Genomic DNA, 17,179 nt, shown 5'->3' with positions numbered 1-17,179 from the left:
GTAGTTTGTTTTTAGTTCACATGTCGCTTTTGAAGTTGCCTGCATTTTAAGTGCTTGTTTTATGTGACATTTAGTGGGGATAAAAGCTTAAAAAAAAGTTGTTTTTTTTTTATGGAACCGACATTGAATGAAATTCTTTCTGGAGGGGAGTTAGAAGGATGTATGTTAGTAAGCTGTGATAATGTAATGTCTTCCACCAGCTTTACATCCAAAACGATGACATGTACTCTGAAGGAAGGATTAGATGTGTTTTTATTCCAGAGAGATTCCAAGGAGATTATTCCAGAGAAAAGGAGAATGATATAACTAGGCCCTGCTGCCAACTGACTTATTTTTAACTCAGGCTTATGAAATGTGAGACTTCATGGTGCCACTGACCGTACCAGTCAACAATAGGAATTGAAAATAAGGGAAATTTTCTGGTGACCCCTTTCATTTCGATAAGGGTACAATTCAGTTCAATTTTATTTATAGAGCGCCAAATCATAACCAAAGTTGTCTCAGGACACTTTCCATATAGAACAGGTTCAGACCAAACTCTTTAGCTACAGAGACCCAACAATTCCCTCAAAGTGAGATCATTAAAAGTCAAACAAAAAGTCAGGAATGAGCATTTTTCTTGAAACTTAAAAATAAAGGAATGTTAATTTAAACACAAGATACTTGTGCTCAAAAAGAGGATTCATTCTCAGTGAAGAACCTTGGAGCTCTAATCTGCCTCTATACCTGCCAAAGAGCAGTGATTCCTAACACATCTCTGGGGGTCATCAGGTGGAAACCTCCCTTCAACAGTGTTTCGCCTACTTAGTCCCACTACACCTCCAGGAGGTTAGGCAGTGAACTCCGGCGTCCCAGAGTCACCCCCCCTAGTGCCAGTTCACACTGCTCCTACACAATCCAAACAGCACCGCCACGTTCAACTGACCCAGAGATGCTCCAGGTAGTGGCCAGTACCGATGCTACCATTTAACTATTGCTAATGCTAATGCTTGCCGCTAAGAAGAACAGAAGAAGACAATACAGTTCCGATGCTACCATTTAGCTAATGTTACATGCTAACCGCTACCTGCTAAGAGGAACAGAAGAAGACAATAAAGCTAGATTCACCTATACTGTTAATGTTAATTGCTAGCTACCAATACTAACTGCTAAGATACTATCATGCTCTCACCGCTTTAGCTATTGTTAGCTGCTACAATGCTACCACAGGCCTAGATGCCACATGTAACTGCCGATTGCCACACTACCATCATCTACACCTGCCTCTCACCAACTGCACCAAAAAAAGCGGGGTGGGAATACAAACCCTGGTTCGGGTAGGGGGTAGAAAATAAAGAGGTAGAGTCAAAAGATGAAAGTAGTGATTGGATACAGACCCTTGTTCGGGTAGGGGGTGGAAAATTTAGAGGGTGCTGAAGGTGGAGGCCTAAACCACAGACTAGATTTAACAGCCTCTTCTAACATTTCCTTCAAAAAGCAAACAAAGCAGGAAAACAAACCCTAACATTTCCTTCAAGAAGCAAACAAAACAGGAAAACAACCAAAAAGATCAAAAAACAAGCCAACTCTGTATCTTACAACGCAAACTCACCTGAACAGGCTGCATGGTCCCAAAGAGAGACTCTAGCTGGCCACACCCCCACCTTATCTAAACTTCCTCTTCCTGGTTCTCTTCCTATTGGCAGAGCGAGAAGATGGGGCGGGGAAAGCAAAGCAGAGGAGAGGTGAGGTGAGGAGAGACCAAACTCTTTAGCTACAGAGACCCAACAATTCCCTCAAAGTGAGATCATTAAAAGTCAAACAAAAAGTCAGGAATGAGCATTTTTCTTGAAACTTAAAAATAAAGGAATAGATAGCTGATCAGGAGCGATCCAAACCCAAGAATAAATGGTGGGTATGAGGAGACACCTGAACAGAAGCAGATCAGTTTCCTCCTCTCAGACCGAGTACAAGATGGAGATCAAACACTGCTGGACAGGAGGGATGCCTTCCTTATCCTGGATCTTGGCCTTGACAATTTCAATGGTGTCGCTGGGCTCCACCTCCAGGGTCTTGCCAGTCAGGGTCTTCAAAAAGATCTGCATACCTCAGCTCAGATTCTTTCTGAATGTTGTAGTTGGACAGAATGCGGCCATCTTCCAAGCACTTGGTTTTAGCAGGCAGAAACCTTGAGCAGAACCAGGCTCTGGGTGGGCGGCCGTCTGCTTCGACCGGTTGGGTGAGAGAGAGAGACATAGAAAAAGAGAGAGAGACAGGGAGAGAGAGAGAGAGAGAGAGAGAGAGAGAGGGGTTCAGGTATGGACAGAAATCACAGTATTGACAGCTCTAATAGATTTATAGCTATATGAAGTACATAAGACTCCTTGGGGGGCACAAGTCGACCAAATGCAAAATTTTTCCTTCACATAATAAAATATTGGCAGACGTGTGTTAAACTTAGTTATATATAGTTATAGTTAGTTATATATAGAGTTATATATAATATTGTGACACTGACTCAAATGGCCATTTAATGGACTAAAACATTCGATCCCTTCAGGATGGACAGTATAACTGTTTGAAGTGGTTCTGATACATCAAGTGAACATGTGCAAAGAATGTTTTTTTTAATCTAACAATTAACAGTGTGTACCTAAGGGAAACAGAGCCCTATATAATCAACTTATATTAATCTTAATGGTAATTTGGGCTGAAAGAAGTGTATCTGGTTGTGTGAACTCCGTGCTGCAGGAACTGGAGCGGACAGGAGGGCCTGATAAAGAGGAAGTCTTCACCAACCGTCAGCAAACACATTTAATTTAATGTAGCCCACAGCACAGGAAATGAATACCTCAAGGGAAGTGGTTATTAAATAGCACAGTCTTTATGACTGGGAATTGCTTTGTCATTGAAACATGTACTTGGTTTAATCAACACTTTTAATATTTGCATTAGAGGCAGATGGTAATATATCACTGTGATGGCTTTGACTACTGGGGGGAAGGGACCCAAGTTACAGTAACTTCTGGTGAGTAATAATCAAATATATTTTGAGTGAAGAATATTCAGTGTTTTTTTCATTTTGTTTTTCATATTTATGTGGTTAATAAGGTACTTAAACTAAGATGTAATTTACAGTAAACACAAAAGATCAGTGGAGAGGCTGGTTACATATAACATTTTACTCAAAAAAAACAACAATCGATTAGACGATAAAAGCTGTAAAGTACTTTTGTATGGAAGTGCTATTGAAACCTGTCACTGTGACAACTACTATGACTACTGGGGAAAAGGAACAATGGTGACCATCGCGTCAGGTAAAATCAGCATCTTTGGTCGTTCTATACAAAATGTGATAATTACACTGTTTATTGGAGTATATTTCAACCTCAGAAGCATCTGCGGAATATTTGAGGTGCTAGTTTTTGTATGTTGGATGTGTTGATATGTGACACTGTGATGGTGCTTTTGACTACTGGGGGAAAGGCACAATGGTCACCGTTACATCAGGTAAGCCAAACTTTTTTTCTCTCTAATCTATACATTTTGATTTAAAAACAGTTTTATTAATTTTTCACAAATCCAGTTTTGACTGTTTATTAATTTCTGGAATGCTGTCCGTTAAATGTGTTTCAATCGATCGACTCAATTTAAACCTTGGGGGTGAAAATCATTTTTGGTTCCATCCTCTGAATCCTTATTTGCTAAAGCAGAGGAAAATGTGCTACAGGGTAGACTGTCAAAAATAACCAGCCATGGAAAGTGTAGGTATCTGGGAACAGGTTTTTGTATGCAGTGGAACATGTTTTGTTGAACTGTGACTACGCTTTTGACTACTGGGGGAAAGGCACAATGGTCACCGTCACCTCAGGTATGTCATTTTAATATTTCTCATGACAGAATACATTTCCTGATCAAATTTCTAAAATATATTTCATCATTTTCATGCTGTCACAACTGTTGGCCAGTGAAAAGAACAGTATTTTGTAGCCTGACAAGAAAAAAAGTTGTGAAAGGTTTAAAACTCCTGTCTGTTTAGTTCAGTCGGAAAGGAAGTTTATCGACAGGTGTGTATTTGAGTGTGATTTTTACTGTAGCTGAAACTAAACTGCCAGACATGAAGTAATGGGACATCACGGTAATGAGTTTTTGTCCCAAGTGTCAATTGACTCTCTTAACTGTGACAACTGGGCTTTCGACTACTGGGGAAAAGGCACGATGGTAACAGTGTCATCAGGTAAGATTTGTACCATTTAAAATGTGCAGCAGGGTATGTTTCACACTGTAAAATGTCATGTTAAAGTTAGAATGTGACTTCTCAACATGTCAAGTGTCCCTTCAAAAGTAAAGTTTTAATACAGTACAGAGTGTTAAATGTAAAACAGGGATATTCTCAGTCGGGCTCACCGGTGGATCTTTATGACTCGTGTTTTTTGGGTCATTTCAGTGGATTCTATAGCAGTGGGATTAATTCAATGTTGAGGTGGGCTTTTTGTGCTCGACATTAGTAGATGTAGACTTTTCATACTAACAGCTAAGTAGATTCAGCACCGTGCTACTACGATGCTTTTGACTATTGGGGAAAGGGTACAACGGTAACTGTTTCGTCAGGTAAGAACACTCTTTAACCTCACACATAACTGCTGAATTTCACCAAAAGTAATATTTTTCTGTAAAAATAGGACTGCAATCAACTCATTTAATGGATGTTTACTGACTGCACAGCTAATGATTGTTAAAGTATGCATTTAAAGTAATAGTGATTTTATTGAGGAACCCATTCGTACTTACGATGACAAACTACCACGAATAATATAGTCGAGGGAAGTTGAACTTTGTGCAACCAACCACATGCCAATAAATGAGAAAGGGAATTAAAAGGTCTGTGTATGGAGGGCACTTGAAATTTCCACATTCAGCGGATTAAAAACGAATGCTGTCAATGCTTTTTGACACTGTTGATTGATTAATTTGACTTCTCTCTATTTTAAGTACTGCTTGGTGAAAAATGTATGTTATGTTGAATTCTCTTTTTATTTTGGCATTTTATTACCACGTTTGTTTCTTCTTTCTCAGCCACTCCAACTGCACCAACTGTGTTTCCTCTGATGCAATGTGGTTCTGTGACTGGAAACATGGTCACTGTTGGCTGTCTTGCCACTGCCTTCACACCCTCCTCACTGACCTTCTCATGGAGCAAAAATGGGGCAGCCTTGACAGACTTCATTCAGTATCCTGCAGTACAGAAAGGCAACGCTTATACGGGAGTCAGTCAAATCCAATTGAGGAGACAGGACTGGGATGCAATGGAGCTTTTTGAATGTGCCGTGACACATCCAGCGGGAAATGCAACAATTCGTGTGACGCCAAGTAAGTCATATTAGTAGTTGGTTTGAAATCTAGCAGGTTTACATGGTAAAGTTGTTGACATATTTTAGAATTGTACAACAATTTAAAGGTTTTTTTTTTTTAGCGTTATAATTATTATAACAAGTAACTGACAAATGATGTCATACTTAATTGTTGGCTATTACTTCAAAATTTAGGTAGAATTCAGTATCAATTAGAATGCTCTTCATCACTGCTTGATGATAATAAACTGTTTGTTTTATTATTCAAAAATATATTATACAAAAACTCTTCAACACAGTTCAGTCAATAAATGCAGCTGCAAGTGTTTTATGCAACACAAAGGAAAACCAAGAAAACAAAGACATAATAATAATAATAATAATAATAATAATAATAATAATAATAATAATAATAATACATAAGTGTTATTGGTCTAATATGTTTGACAAAAGTTTATCTTTCCTGATTGGTTTTGTAGGTTTTCCTGAGAAATGTAGTTCGAAACAAACTTTACTGCATCTTTGTAAACTCATTCAAAGCGCCGGTTGACATGTGTCAACTAAACATGAAAAAAAGCAGTAACTGGTTTTATTATTTTAGAAACAAATATACTCCAATCTGTCATTTCAAATGAAGATAAACACAGAGGAGAACATAAAGACAAAACTGTTACCAAATTAAATAGCGTGACACATCCTCAAATATTTCTCATTTCATTATTAGTAGACCTTGCAGGCAAACAGTGAGGTGGAAAAAGAACGCTGAAGCTGTCTCGTGGATGTTCAGCTGCTGACTCAGTCTGTTTTGTTCTTAAATAATGTACTGTATGTCCTCTGCAACTGACCAAAAACAGATTATTGCAATGTTTCCTGCCTCTTTCCATCTATCTGCATAATCCTAGTTATGCAGATAGATGAAAAATGTATGCTGATTATTAACATTCACGCAACAAAATCATGTGTTCACTTGCCCAAGCAGTCAATGTATATGCAGAAGTGAGCATTGAAACCTCTGCTGTAAAATTCTAGAATTTTTCGCTTCAAAATCTTATTGTCCTTTTGACTCTTTGTGCACACTTCAGTAACAAGCTACACTAAACTACACTGAAATTGAGGACCCCAATCATTATGTGCATATGTGTGTACAGGTTATAAAAATATAGTTGTACAGGAAAATCATGAATTCAGTTCTTATTCAAAGTATAAGTGTATGGTAAAAGTAGATTACACTGTAGCACACTGTTCACCTCTTCTTCTGCAAATATATTTAGATATATTATTCTTTGCTTCTGCATATATATATATATCTGTGTGTATGTTTGTTTTTCAGCCGTGATTGTTCAGTTGCCAACACTGAGAGTGTTGGCCTCCTCTGATGATGAAAACGAGGCTTCCTTCTCCTGCTTTGCCAAAGATTTTTCACCTAAACATTATGACATCAAATGGCTGAAAAATGATGAGGACATCTCCAACAAATTATACGAGATCAAAACACCTTCTCAGGACAGAAAGGATGAGAATGGAAGGACACTGTACAGTGCTGCAAGTTTTCTCAGAGTGCCGTCCAGTGATTGGAGACAGGATGGCACGACTTTTACATGTCAGTTTCAGGGGAAAGATGAAAAAAACATGCCAACTTTCAAGAATTCATCTGTGACCTACAAACATCATGATACATGTGAGTAAACATTTCTTGAAAAATTGGTTGTAAATTGAATTTCAACTTGTGTTTTTTTTGCAAATTTCTGTTCAATATTTGTTCATTGATTTCTCACTCAACAGGTGGCAACTGTGCAGAAGCAGATGTGGACATAAAGATCATCGGTCCGACACTGGACGACATGTTTTTAAACAAGAAAGGACAGATAGTATGTCGAGTCCAGGTAAACAAGCCATCTCTCGAGAAGATTTTGTGGGAAGACGAACATGGAAACGAGATGGTTGGCTCCTCAACAACGCCCGTTAAAGAAAATTCAAACACATATAAACTTTCACTTGACATCTCGTATGATGAATGGAGCCAGGGGATAAAGCGCGTCTGCATTGTTGAACATACAGACTGGATTGTGCCATTTAAGAAACCTTATGAAAGGAATATCGGTAAGAAAACAAATCAGCAATTGTGCACTAAAAGCCTGTGTGTAATTCCTCTTGTCATGCCATCAAACACGTTTTCAGTGTTCTTGCTAAGTGTATTTTGTGCCAGATTCTCTTCAGTACTGTCGATGTTTTTATCTGTGGCAGGAGGCCTAATTGTTCTCTCATGCTTGCAGGAGGACAGACTCAGCGTCCTTCAGTGTTTATGCTGCCTCCAGTAGAACATACTAGAAAAGACATGGTGACCCTGACTTGCTATGTGAAAGACTTCTTCCCTCAGGAGGTTTTTGTGTCTTGGCTTGTTGATGACGAGGAAGTAGACTCAAGCTATGAGTTCCACACCACAAACCCTTTAGCAAACCATGGATCCTATTCTGCTTATGGCCAGTTGTTGCTCAGCCTTGAGCAGTGGCGAAAGAATGACGTGGTGTACAGCTGTGCAGTTCACCACGAGTCTTTGGCTAACACGACTAAAGCTATTATCAGGTCCATCGAGCACAGAACATATGAAAAAACCAACCTGGTCAACCTCAACATGAACATCCCTGAAACGTGCAAGGCCCAGTAGATGTTATTTTGTGTCGCTGTGTCTTCTGCTCTGTGTTGTTGAATGTTTGTTGCTTGTGATGTGACATCGTGTTTGTCTTTTTAATGCAGATTCAAAATCAAAATAAAAAAAAGCACTTTGCAACTCTGCAGATGTATGTCGCATTCAGTTCATGTCTTTATTTAACCAGTTTTTGAGCTCCATGTTTATTGTAAGTGTACTGTCACAGCGCTTTCCTAATGCAACACAGATTTGATGGAGATATCAGCATGTTTGAGTTATGAAGCTTGATGACAATAACGATATATCAAACTTACAGCATCATGTTACTTTCACCAGAATAACTCCACCACAACTCCACTAAATTCAGGCAAAAATGAAATAAATAACATGAGCTCATGTTTATTAGAAGGTGCATTAACACTGTTTGTGTGACTTGTCTTTGTGTATGTGTGTTTCCTCTGCTGGGTCTTGCACCCCAAGCACAAAACAGATGATTATTCATGGTTGAACTCAGTCAAATGATGAATATACTGATTCACAAGCCACGCCAATAATGAGGTCTTCCAATGGCAATTCAGGATCTTCATAGAATATGATATCATTTTATTTTACATTTATCAATATAGTAAATATTTTAGAAGAACATGCAAACCTATTAGGTCATATGGTACACATTAAATCCACTCTGACCTGTGAGGTTATAAAGTATGTGACCCCACTAAAAGATACTGAGAGATTTTGTGTCATCAATAGAATTTCATCATTGTCTTGTGATCTATTGTTCAAATGACGGTGTGGAATGTCCCTAATATTAACTGATTAATTACTGTCCACTACATCCAGAGTTCCTTATTAAAACTAACTACCAATGGAACAGTGTCATCGAGGCAGAAGACGATAACATGGGAGACACCGCCCTCACCTTCATCCTTCTCTTCCTCATCACCCTGCTGTTCGCCGTTGGAACCACTGCTTTCAAGGTAATAATGAATTTATTTGTGAGAGTTGTACACAGAAAAAGACAACTGAGAAAATAGTTTCATGTATTTAAAAAACAGAGATGGGTTGGCAGAAAACTCTTCCAAACATGAGGAGTGGAATGACACAAGGTCCATAAAGGGCAGAGCCACAATAAAACAACAATAAAATAATAATCATCATCATCATAATATAATCACATCATAAGTACCTCAGTAAATTCCATCATGCATTATGAATGTTTGATTACATCTTGCTGCTATAATAAGAGCTTTTTTACCACTCTGACCAACAATTAAAAGGATCTTTAGCCACAACGCCAATATCTTTTTACTGATTGTATACCATATTCTAATTGCAGAAGTGTTTGCAACAAAAACTTAAACTATTAATGATGTTTACATGTGTAGGACGTGGACATAACATTTTTAAACTTTAATTCTTTGAAAAATGATAAACTTAAAATAAAAATCAACTTTGTAAGGATAAAGAGTTTAACAGACTACACCACAGAGGGACTGAATCAGCTCTGTTGTATGTTGAGTTATGTGTAAACAAAAACTCAACATTTTGATCAAACAATGATAATAAAATTTGGGACTATTAAACTGACTTCAATTCTAAAAGTGTTGTATTTTCAATATTATGCAAAATATTTATTCAACTTAATTAAGATAAATTGTTTTTCAAATAAGCAAACTACAACAGAAGCCAGCCAGCATGCATGGTGCAAAGACCGACAAAAACCAGAACAAATATGTAGGTTCCAGTTTTTCTGAACGTTTTACATCAACTATGAAGGACATCCTAGTGAACATGTTGGTCCACCTGTCAGGATTCATTTGCATATTGTTGGTATTTTATGATGCAGCAATTTTGTAACTGCGTATATGTCAGTCATATGATACATTTGTAATAAAACCAGATTTGCAAGTGGTGATAAATAGCAGGAACTTGATCATTTTGGTGCAGTTTTACTAATTTGTATTCTTTGTGTTTTTTCTGTCTTTTCAGATTAAATGAAACAAGGTCAACTTTCTGTAAAAAAGTTTTTTCACGCATTTTTTCATATAAACTCATGCTATCATGTAAGTCATCACAATTGTCACAATTTCATTTTAATTACAAGAGCTTTTTGTCTTTTTGAAAATAAATGTTTAAATAAAGATAACTACTGATGTTGCTCCTAAAACCTTTGTCCAATCTCAAATTTCAATACATAACACTCATAACAGCACTATTCATTTTTTTTTAAAGTTGTACAATAATAAAATATAGAAAACAAAGTAGACGAACCCAGAGTCTTGTAAGAAATTTAAGGTCATTTATTGCAGAACAAGAGAATACTAGCCGGGGCAAACACAAGCAGAGAGACCAAGGATTAGGCAGCAGAGCCGAGCAGGTTCAGACCAGAATGCGGCAAGTTGCTTGGCTGAAAAGGAGTCTGATGCTGCAGAGGAGTAGGGCAATGATATGGAGGGGCAGGAGACAGGGGCAAAAACAGCACAATGTTAAATGCAGTGATTATTAGCAGATTAAATAGTCTCTCATTGGCAGGATAAAAATGGACCATAAGACCTAAACTTAATCAATTTATTGAGGATGAAACCTACCTACCTGATCGAGAGAGAGAGAGAGAGAGAGAGAGAGAGAGAAGTTCGGGGTTGGACAGAAATCACAGTTTTGACAGGTGTAATAGATTTATAAGTATACACAGTATGGCATGGTATATGCCTAGGTGATATATTTATGTATGTGATGCATTCACATATTAATAGCAGATAGTATATGAACATACAAATGATCTAATGGTAGCATCGCTAATAGCAATAACAGCTGCAGTGGATGTCCGGCAGGGCCACAGCAGGAGATGCAGCTCTAATCAATCGGTCGGGTTCGGCCGCTCTCCATTCGGACCTGTGAGACTAGAAAGCACAAAGACTCTGGGGAAGAAACCAAGTCAGTAACATGCCATGGTATGAAAGGACACAGAGATGGAGAGGGAGAGAAGAACAGAGGAGCTTTGCTTGTCATTGGAAGTCCCCCGGCAGCCTAATCCTATGGCAGCATAGCGAGAGGCTGGTCCAATGCAAGCCTGAGCCAGCCCTAAGTGTAGACTTAAGGAAAAGGAAAGTTTTAAGCCTGCTCTTAAATCTAGAGAGGGTGTCTGCCTCCCGGACAACAACTGGAAGATGATTCCACAGGAGAGGGGCTTGACAGCTGAAGGCTAGCTTCCAGGTGAAGGGAGAGGTCTGTCTGCTCTGCTGGAGTACAATGCAGCTGTTGGGTTGCTTAGGGAGACTGGCACCCTTCAGACAGGGAGAGAAGCCCTGTTGCTGAGGCAACTAAGGGTGATAAGCTGTGCTGTCTTCCAGACATTGTGGGGCAGACCGTCTCTTGTTGTTCAACAGGTATGGAGAGCCAATCAATTGATCACAAATAGTCTTATTTCCTGAAGAATGACCATAATTAGGCATGACCCAGATCTAGTCCTCCCAGCCAGGATAAAGGACTGTTCTGTGTTCACTCTGTGTTGATAATGTCTCTTTTCTCCTCACCGAGCATCAATAAACCCTTCTGCATTAAAACATCGATGTCTCCAGCTTTCCTTGGGGGGCACGAGTCGACCAAATACACTTTTCCTTCACACTTAACACCATTTTACACAAAAATATTGGCAGACGTGTGTTAAACTTAGTTAACATTTAATATAAGTAAATACATACGACAAAGTTATATATAAAATAATATATAATATTGTGACACTGTTTCAAATGGCCATTTAATGGACTAAAACATTCGATCCCTTCAGGATGGACAGTATAACTGTTTGAAGTGGTTCTGATCCATCAAGTGAACATGTGCAAAGAATATATATATATTTTTTTAATCTAACAGTTAACAGTGTGTACCTAAGGGAAACAGAGCCCTATATAATCAACTTATATTAATCTTAATGGTAATTTGGGCTGAATGAAGTGTATCTGGTTGTGTGAACTGGAGCGGAGAGGAGGGCCTGATAAAGAGGAAGTCTTCACCAACCGTCAGCAAACACATTTAATTTAATGTAGCCCACAGCACAGGAAATGAATACCTCAAGGGAAGTGGTTATTAAATAGCACAGTCTTTATGACTGGGAATTGCTTTGTCATTGAAACATGTACTTGGTTTAATCAACACTTTTAATATTTGCATTAGAGGCAGATGGTAATATATCACTGTGATGGCTTTGACTACTGGGGGGAAGGGACTCAAGTTACAGTAACTTCTGGTGAGTAATAATCAAATACATTTTGAGTGAAGAATATTCAGTGTTTTTCCATTTTGTTATCAAATTTATGTGGTTAATAAGGCACTTAAACTAAGATGTAATTTACAGTAAACACAAAAGATCAGTGGAAAGGCTGGTTACATATAACATTTTTATCAATAAAAATAACAATCGATTAGACGATAAAAGCTGTGAAATATTTTTGTATCAAAGTGCTACAACTACTTTGACTATTGGGGAAAAGGAACCATGGTGACCGTCACGTCAGGTAAAATCAGCATCTTTGGTCTTTTTATAGAAAATGTGACAATTACACTGTTTACTGGAGTATATTTCAACCTCAGAAGCATCTCCGAAATATTTGAGGTGCTAGTTTTTGTATGTTGGATGTGTTGATATGTGACACTGTGATGGTGCTTTTGACTACTGGGGAAAAGGCACAATGGTCACCGTCACCTCAGGTATGTTATTTTAATATTTCTCATGACAGAATACATTTCCTGATCAAATTTCTAAAATATATTTCATCATTTTCATGCTGTCACAACTGTTGGCCAGTGAAAAGAACAGTATTTTGTAACCTGACAAAAAAAAGTTGTGAAAGGTTTAAAACTCCTGTCTTTTAGTTCAGTCGGAAAGGAAGTTTATCGACAGGTGTGTATTTGAGAGTGATTTTTACTGTAGCTGAAACTAAACTGCCAGACATGAAGTAATGGGACATCACGGTAATGAGTTTTTGTCCCAAGTGTCAATTGACTCTCTTAACTGTGACAACTGGGCTTTCGACTACTGGGGAAAAGGCACGATGGTAACAATGTCATCAGGTAAGATTTGTACCATTTAAAATGTGCAGCAGGGTATGTTTCACACTGTAAAATGTCATGTTAAAGTTAGAATGTGACTTCTCAACATGTCAAGTGTCCCTTCAAAAGTAAAGTTTTAATACAGTACAGAGTGTTAAATGTAAAACAGGGATATTCTCAGTCGGGCTCACCGGTGGATCTTTATGACTCGTGTTTTTTGGGTCATTTCAGTGGATTCTATAGCAGTGGGATTAATTCAATGTTGAGGTGGGCTTTTTGCACTCGACATTAGTAGATGTAGACTTTTCATACTAACAGCTAAGTAGATTCAGCACCGTGCTACTACGATGCTTTTGACTATTGGGGAAAGGGTACAACAGTAACTGTTTCGTCAGGTAAGAACACTCTTTAACCTCACACATAACTGCTGAATTTCACCAAAAGTAATATTTTTCTGTAAAAATAGGACTGCAATCAACTCATTTAATGGGTGTTTACTGACTGCACAGCTAATGATTGTTAAAGTATGCATTTAAAGTAATAGTGATTTTATTGAGGAACCCATTCATACTTACGATGACAAACTACCACGAATAATATAGTCGAGGGAAGTTGAACTTTGTGCAACCAACCACATGCCAATAAATGAGAAAGGGAATTAAAAGGTCTGTGTATGGAGGGCACTTGAAATTTCCACATTCAGCGGATTAAAAACGAATGCTGTCAATGCTTTTTGACACTGTTGATCGATTAATTTGACTTCTCTCTATTTTAAGTACTGCTTGGTGAAAAATGTATGTTATGTTGAATTCTCTTTTTATTTTGGCATTTTATTACCACGTTTTTTTCTCCTTTCTTAGCCACCTCAACTGCACCAACTGTGTTTCCTCTGTTACAATGTGATTCTGGTACTGGAAACATGGTCACTGTTGGCTGTCTTGCCACCGGCTTCACACCCTCCTCACTGATCTTCTCATGGAGCAAAAATGGGGCAGCCTTGACAGACTTCATTCAGTATCCTGCAGTACAGAAGGGCAACGCTTACACGGGAGTCAGTCAAATCCAAGTGAGGAGACAGGACTGGGTAGCGAGGCAGCCTTTCCAATGTGCCGTGGCACATCCAGCAGGAAACACACATGTTGTTATCGTGCCACCACCACGTAAGTCATATATAAATGATTTTTAGTAATTGGTTTGAAATCTAGCAGGTTTACATGGTAACGTTGTTGACCCATACAAGTTTTTTTTCATATATTATAATTATTATTACAAGTAACTGACAAATGATTTCATATGTAATTGCTGTCTATTACTTATAAATTAAGGTAGAATTCAGTGTCATCAACCTGTATTTTTTTTATTTTTTTTATTTTTTTTAATGTTATTATTATGCCGGTTGACATGTGTCAACTAAACATTAAAAAAAAGCAGTAAAAAAAAGCTGGTTCAAACAAATATACTCCAATCTGTCATTTCAAATGAAGATAAACACAGAGGAGAACATAAAGACAAAACTGTTAGCAAATTAAATAGCGTTACACATCCTCAAATATTTCTCATTTCATTATTAGTAGACCTTGCAGGCAAACAGTGAGGTGGAAAAAGAACGCTGAAGCTGTCTCGTGGATGTTCAGCTGCTGACTCAGTCTGTTTTGTTCTTAAATAATGTACTGTATGTCCTCTGCAACTGACCAAAAACAGATTATTGCAATGTTTCCTGCCTCTTTCCATCTATCTGCATAATCCTAGTTATGCAGATAGATGAAAAATGTATGCTGATTATTAACATTCACGCAACAAAATCATGTGTTCACTTGCCCAAGCAGTCAATGTATATGCAGAAGTGAGCATTGAAACCTCTGCTGTAAAATTCTGGAATTTTCCACTTTATTTCACTTATTGTCCTTTTGACTCTTTGTGCACACTTTAGTAACAAGCTACACTAAACTACACTGAAATTGAGGACCCCAATCATTATGTGCATATGTGTGTGCAGGTTATAAACATACGGTTGTACAGAAAAATCATGAAATCAGTTCTTATTCTAAGTATAAGTGAATGGTAAAAGTAGATTATACTGTAGCACACTGTTCACCTCTGCTTCTGCATATATATTTAGATATATTATTCTTTGCTTCTGCATATATATATCTGTGTGTATGTTTGTTTTTCAGCCGTGATTGTTAAGTTGCCAACACTGAGAGTGTTGGGCTCCTCTGATGATGAAAACGAGGCTTCCTTCTCCTGCTTTGCCGAAGATTTCTCACCTAAACATTATGACATCAAATGGCTGAAAAATGATGAGGACATCTCCAACAAATTATACGAGATCAAAACACCTTCTCAGGACAGAAAGGATGAGAATGGAACGAAACTGTACAGTGTTGCAAGTTTTCTCAGAGTGCCGTCCAGTGATTGGAGACAGGATGGCACGACTTTTACATGTCAGTTTCAGGGGAAAGATGAAAAAAACATGCCAACTTTCAAGAATTCATCTGTGACCTACAAACATCATGATACATGTGAGTAAACATTTCTTGAAAAATTGGTTGTAAATTGAATTTCAACTTGTGTTTTTTTTGCCAATTTCTGTTCAATATTTGTTCATTGATTTCTTACTCAACAGGTGGCAACTGTGCTGAAGCAGATGTGGACATAAAGATCATTGGTCCGACACTGGACGACATGTTTTTAAACAGGAAAGGACAGATAGTTTGTCGAGTCCAGGTAAACAAGCCATCTCTCGAGAAGATTTTGTGGGAAGACGAACATGGAAACGAGATGGTTGGCTCCTCAACAACGCCCGTTAAAGAAAATTCAAACACATATAAACTTTCACTTGACATCTCGTATGATGAATGGAGCCAGGGGATAAAGCGCGTCTGCATTGTTGAACATACAGACTGGATTGTGCCATTTAAGAAACCTTATGAAAGGAATATCGGTAAGAAAACAAATCAGCAATTGTGCACTAAAAGCCTGTGTGTAATTCCTCTTGTCATGCCATCAAACAGGTTTTCAGTGTTCTTGCTAAGTGTATTTTGTGCCAGATTCTCTTCAGTACTGTCGATGTTTTTATCTGTGGCAGGAGGCCTAATTGTTCTCTCATGCTTGCAGGAGGACAGACTCAGCGTCCTTCAGTGTTTATGCTGCCTCCAGTAGAACATACTAGAAAAGACATGGTGACCCTGACTTGCTATGTGAAAGACTTCTTTCCTCAGGAGGTTTTTGTGTCTTGGCTTGTTGATGACGAGGAAGTAGACTCAAGCTATGAGTTCCACACCACAAACCCTTTAGCAAACCATGGATCCTATTCTGCTTATGGCCAGTTGTTGCTCAGCCTTGAGCAGTGGCGAAAGAATGACGTGGTGTACAGCTGTGCAGTTCACCACGAGTCTTTGGCTAACACGACTAAAGCTATTATCAGGTCCATCGAGCACAGAACATATGAAAAAACCAACCTGGTCAACCTCAACATGAACATCCCTGAAACGTGCAAGGCCCAGTAGATGTTATTTTGTGTCGCTGTGTCTTCTGCTCTTTGTTGTTGAATGTTTGTTGCTTGTGATGTGACATCGTGTTCGTCTTTTTAATGCAGATTCAAAATCAAAATAAAAAAAAGCACTTTGCAACTCTGCTGATGTATGTCGCATTCAGTTCATGTCTTTATTTAACCAGTTTTTGAGCTCCATGTTTATTGTAAGTGTACTGTCACAGCGCTTTCCTAATGCAACACAGATTTGATGGAGATATCAGCATGTTTGAGTTATGAAGCTTGATGACAATAACGATATATCAAACTTACAGCATCATGTTACTTTCACCAGAATAACTCCACCACAACTCCACTAAATTCAGGCAAAAATGAAATAAATAACATGAGCTCATGTTTATTAGAAGGTACATTAACACTGTTTGTGTGACTTGTCTTTGTGTATGTGTGTTTCCTCTGCTGGGTTTTGCACCCCAAGCACAAAACAGATGATTATTCATGGTTGAACTCAGTCAAATGATGAATATACTGATTCACAAGCCACGCCAATAATGAGGTCTTCCAATGGCAATTCAGGATCTTCATAGAATATGATATCATTTTATTTTACATTTATCAATATAGTAAATATTTTAGAAGAACATGCAAACCTATTAG

At 38.1% G+C, this 17,179-nt stretch overlaps 1 protein-coding gene and 1 gene segment (V, D, J or C); both read left to right on the top strand.

The window, feature by feature from the left end:
* Nucleotides 1-8,123, top strand: part of LOC121620884 (immunoglobulin mu heavy chain-like) — a 94,899-nt gene extending 86,776 nt beyond the window's left edge. The window contains exons 4-8 of the mRNA XM_041957132.1: nt 4,167-4,216; nt 5,056-5,349; nt 6,661-7,008; nt 7,113-7,430; nt 7,604-8,123. Coding sequence (XP_041813066.1) covers nt 4,167-4,216; nt 5,056-5,349; nt 6,661-7,008; nt 7,113-7,430; nt 7,604-7,995 — 1,402 coding nt within the window. The 3' untranslated portion in view covers nt 7,996-8,123. The remainder of the gene's footprint in view (nt 1-4,166; nt 4,217-5,055; nt 5,350-6,660; nt 7,009-7,112; nt 7,431-7,603) is intronic.
* LOC121620888 lies at nt 3,261-16,667 on the top strand. The segment is given in 5 exon segments: nt 3,261-3,296; nt 13,890-14,189; nt 15,204-15,551; nt 15,656-15,973; nt 16,147-16,667. Coding segments are annotated over 5 exon segments (1,377 nt in total).
* Nucleotides 16,668-17,179: the final 512 nt, after the last annotated feature.

Source organism: Chelmon rostratus, chromosome 17, assembly GCF_017976325.1.
Source record: "Chelmon rostratus isolate fCheRos1 chromosome 17, fCheRos1.pri, whole genome shotgun sequence".
NCBI classification, from domain to species: domain Eukaryota; kingdom Metazoa; phylum Chordata; class Actinopteri; order Chaetodontiformes; family Chaetodontidae; genus Chelmon; species Chelmon rostratus.
This window is presented reverse-complemented; position numbering and strand designations above follow the sequence as displayed.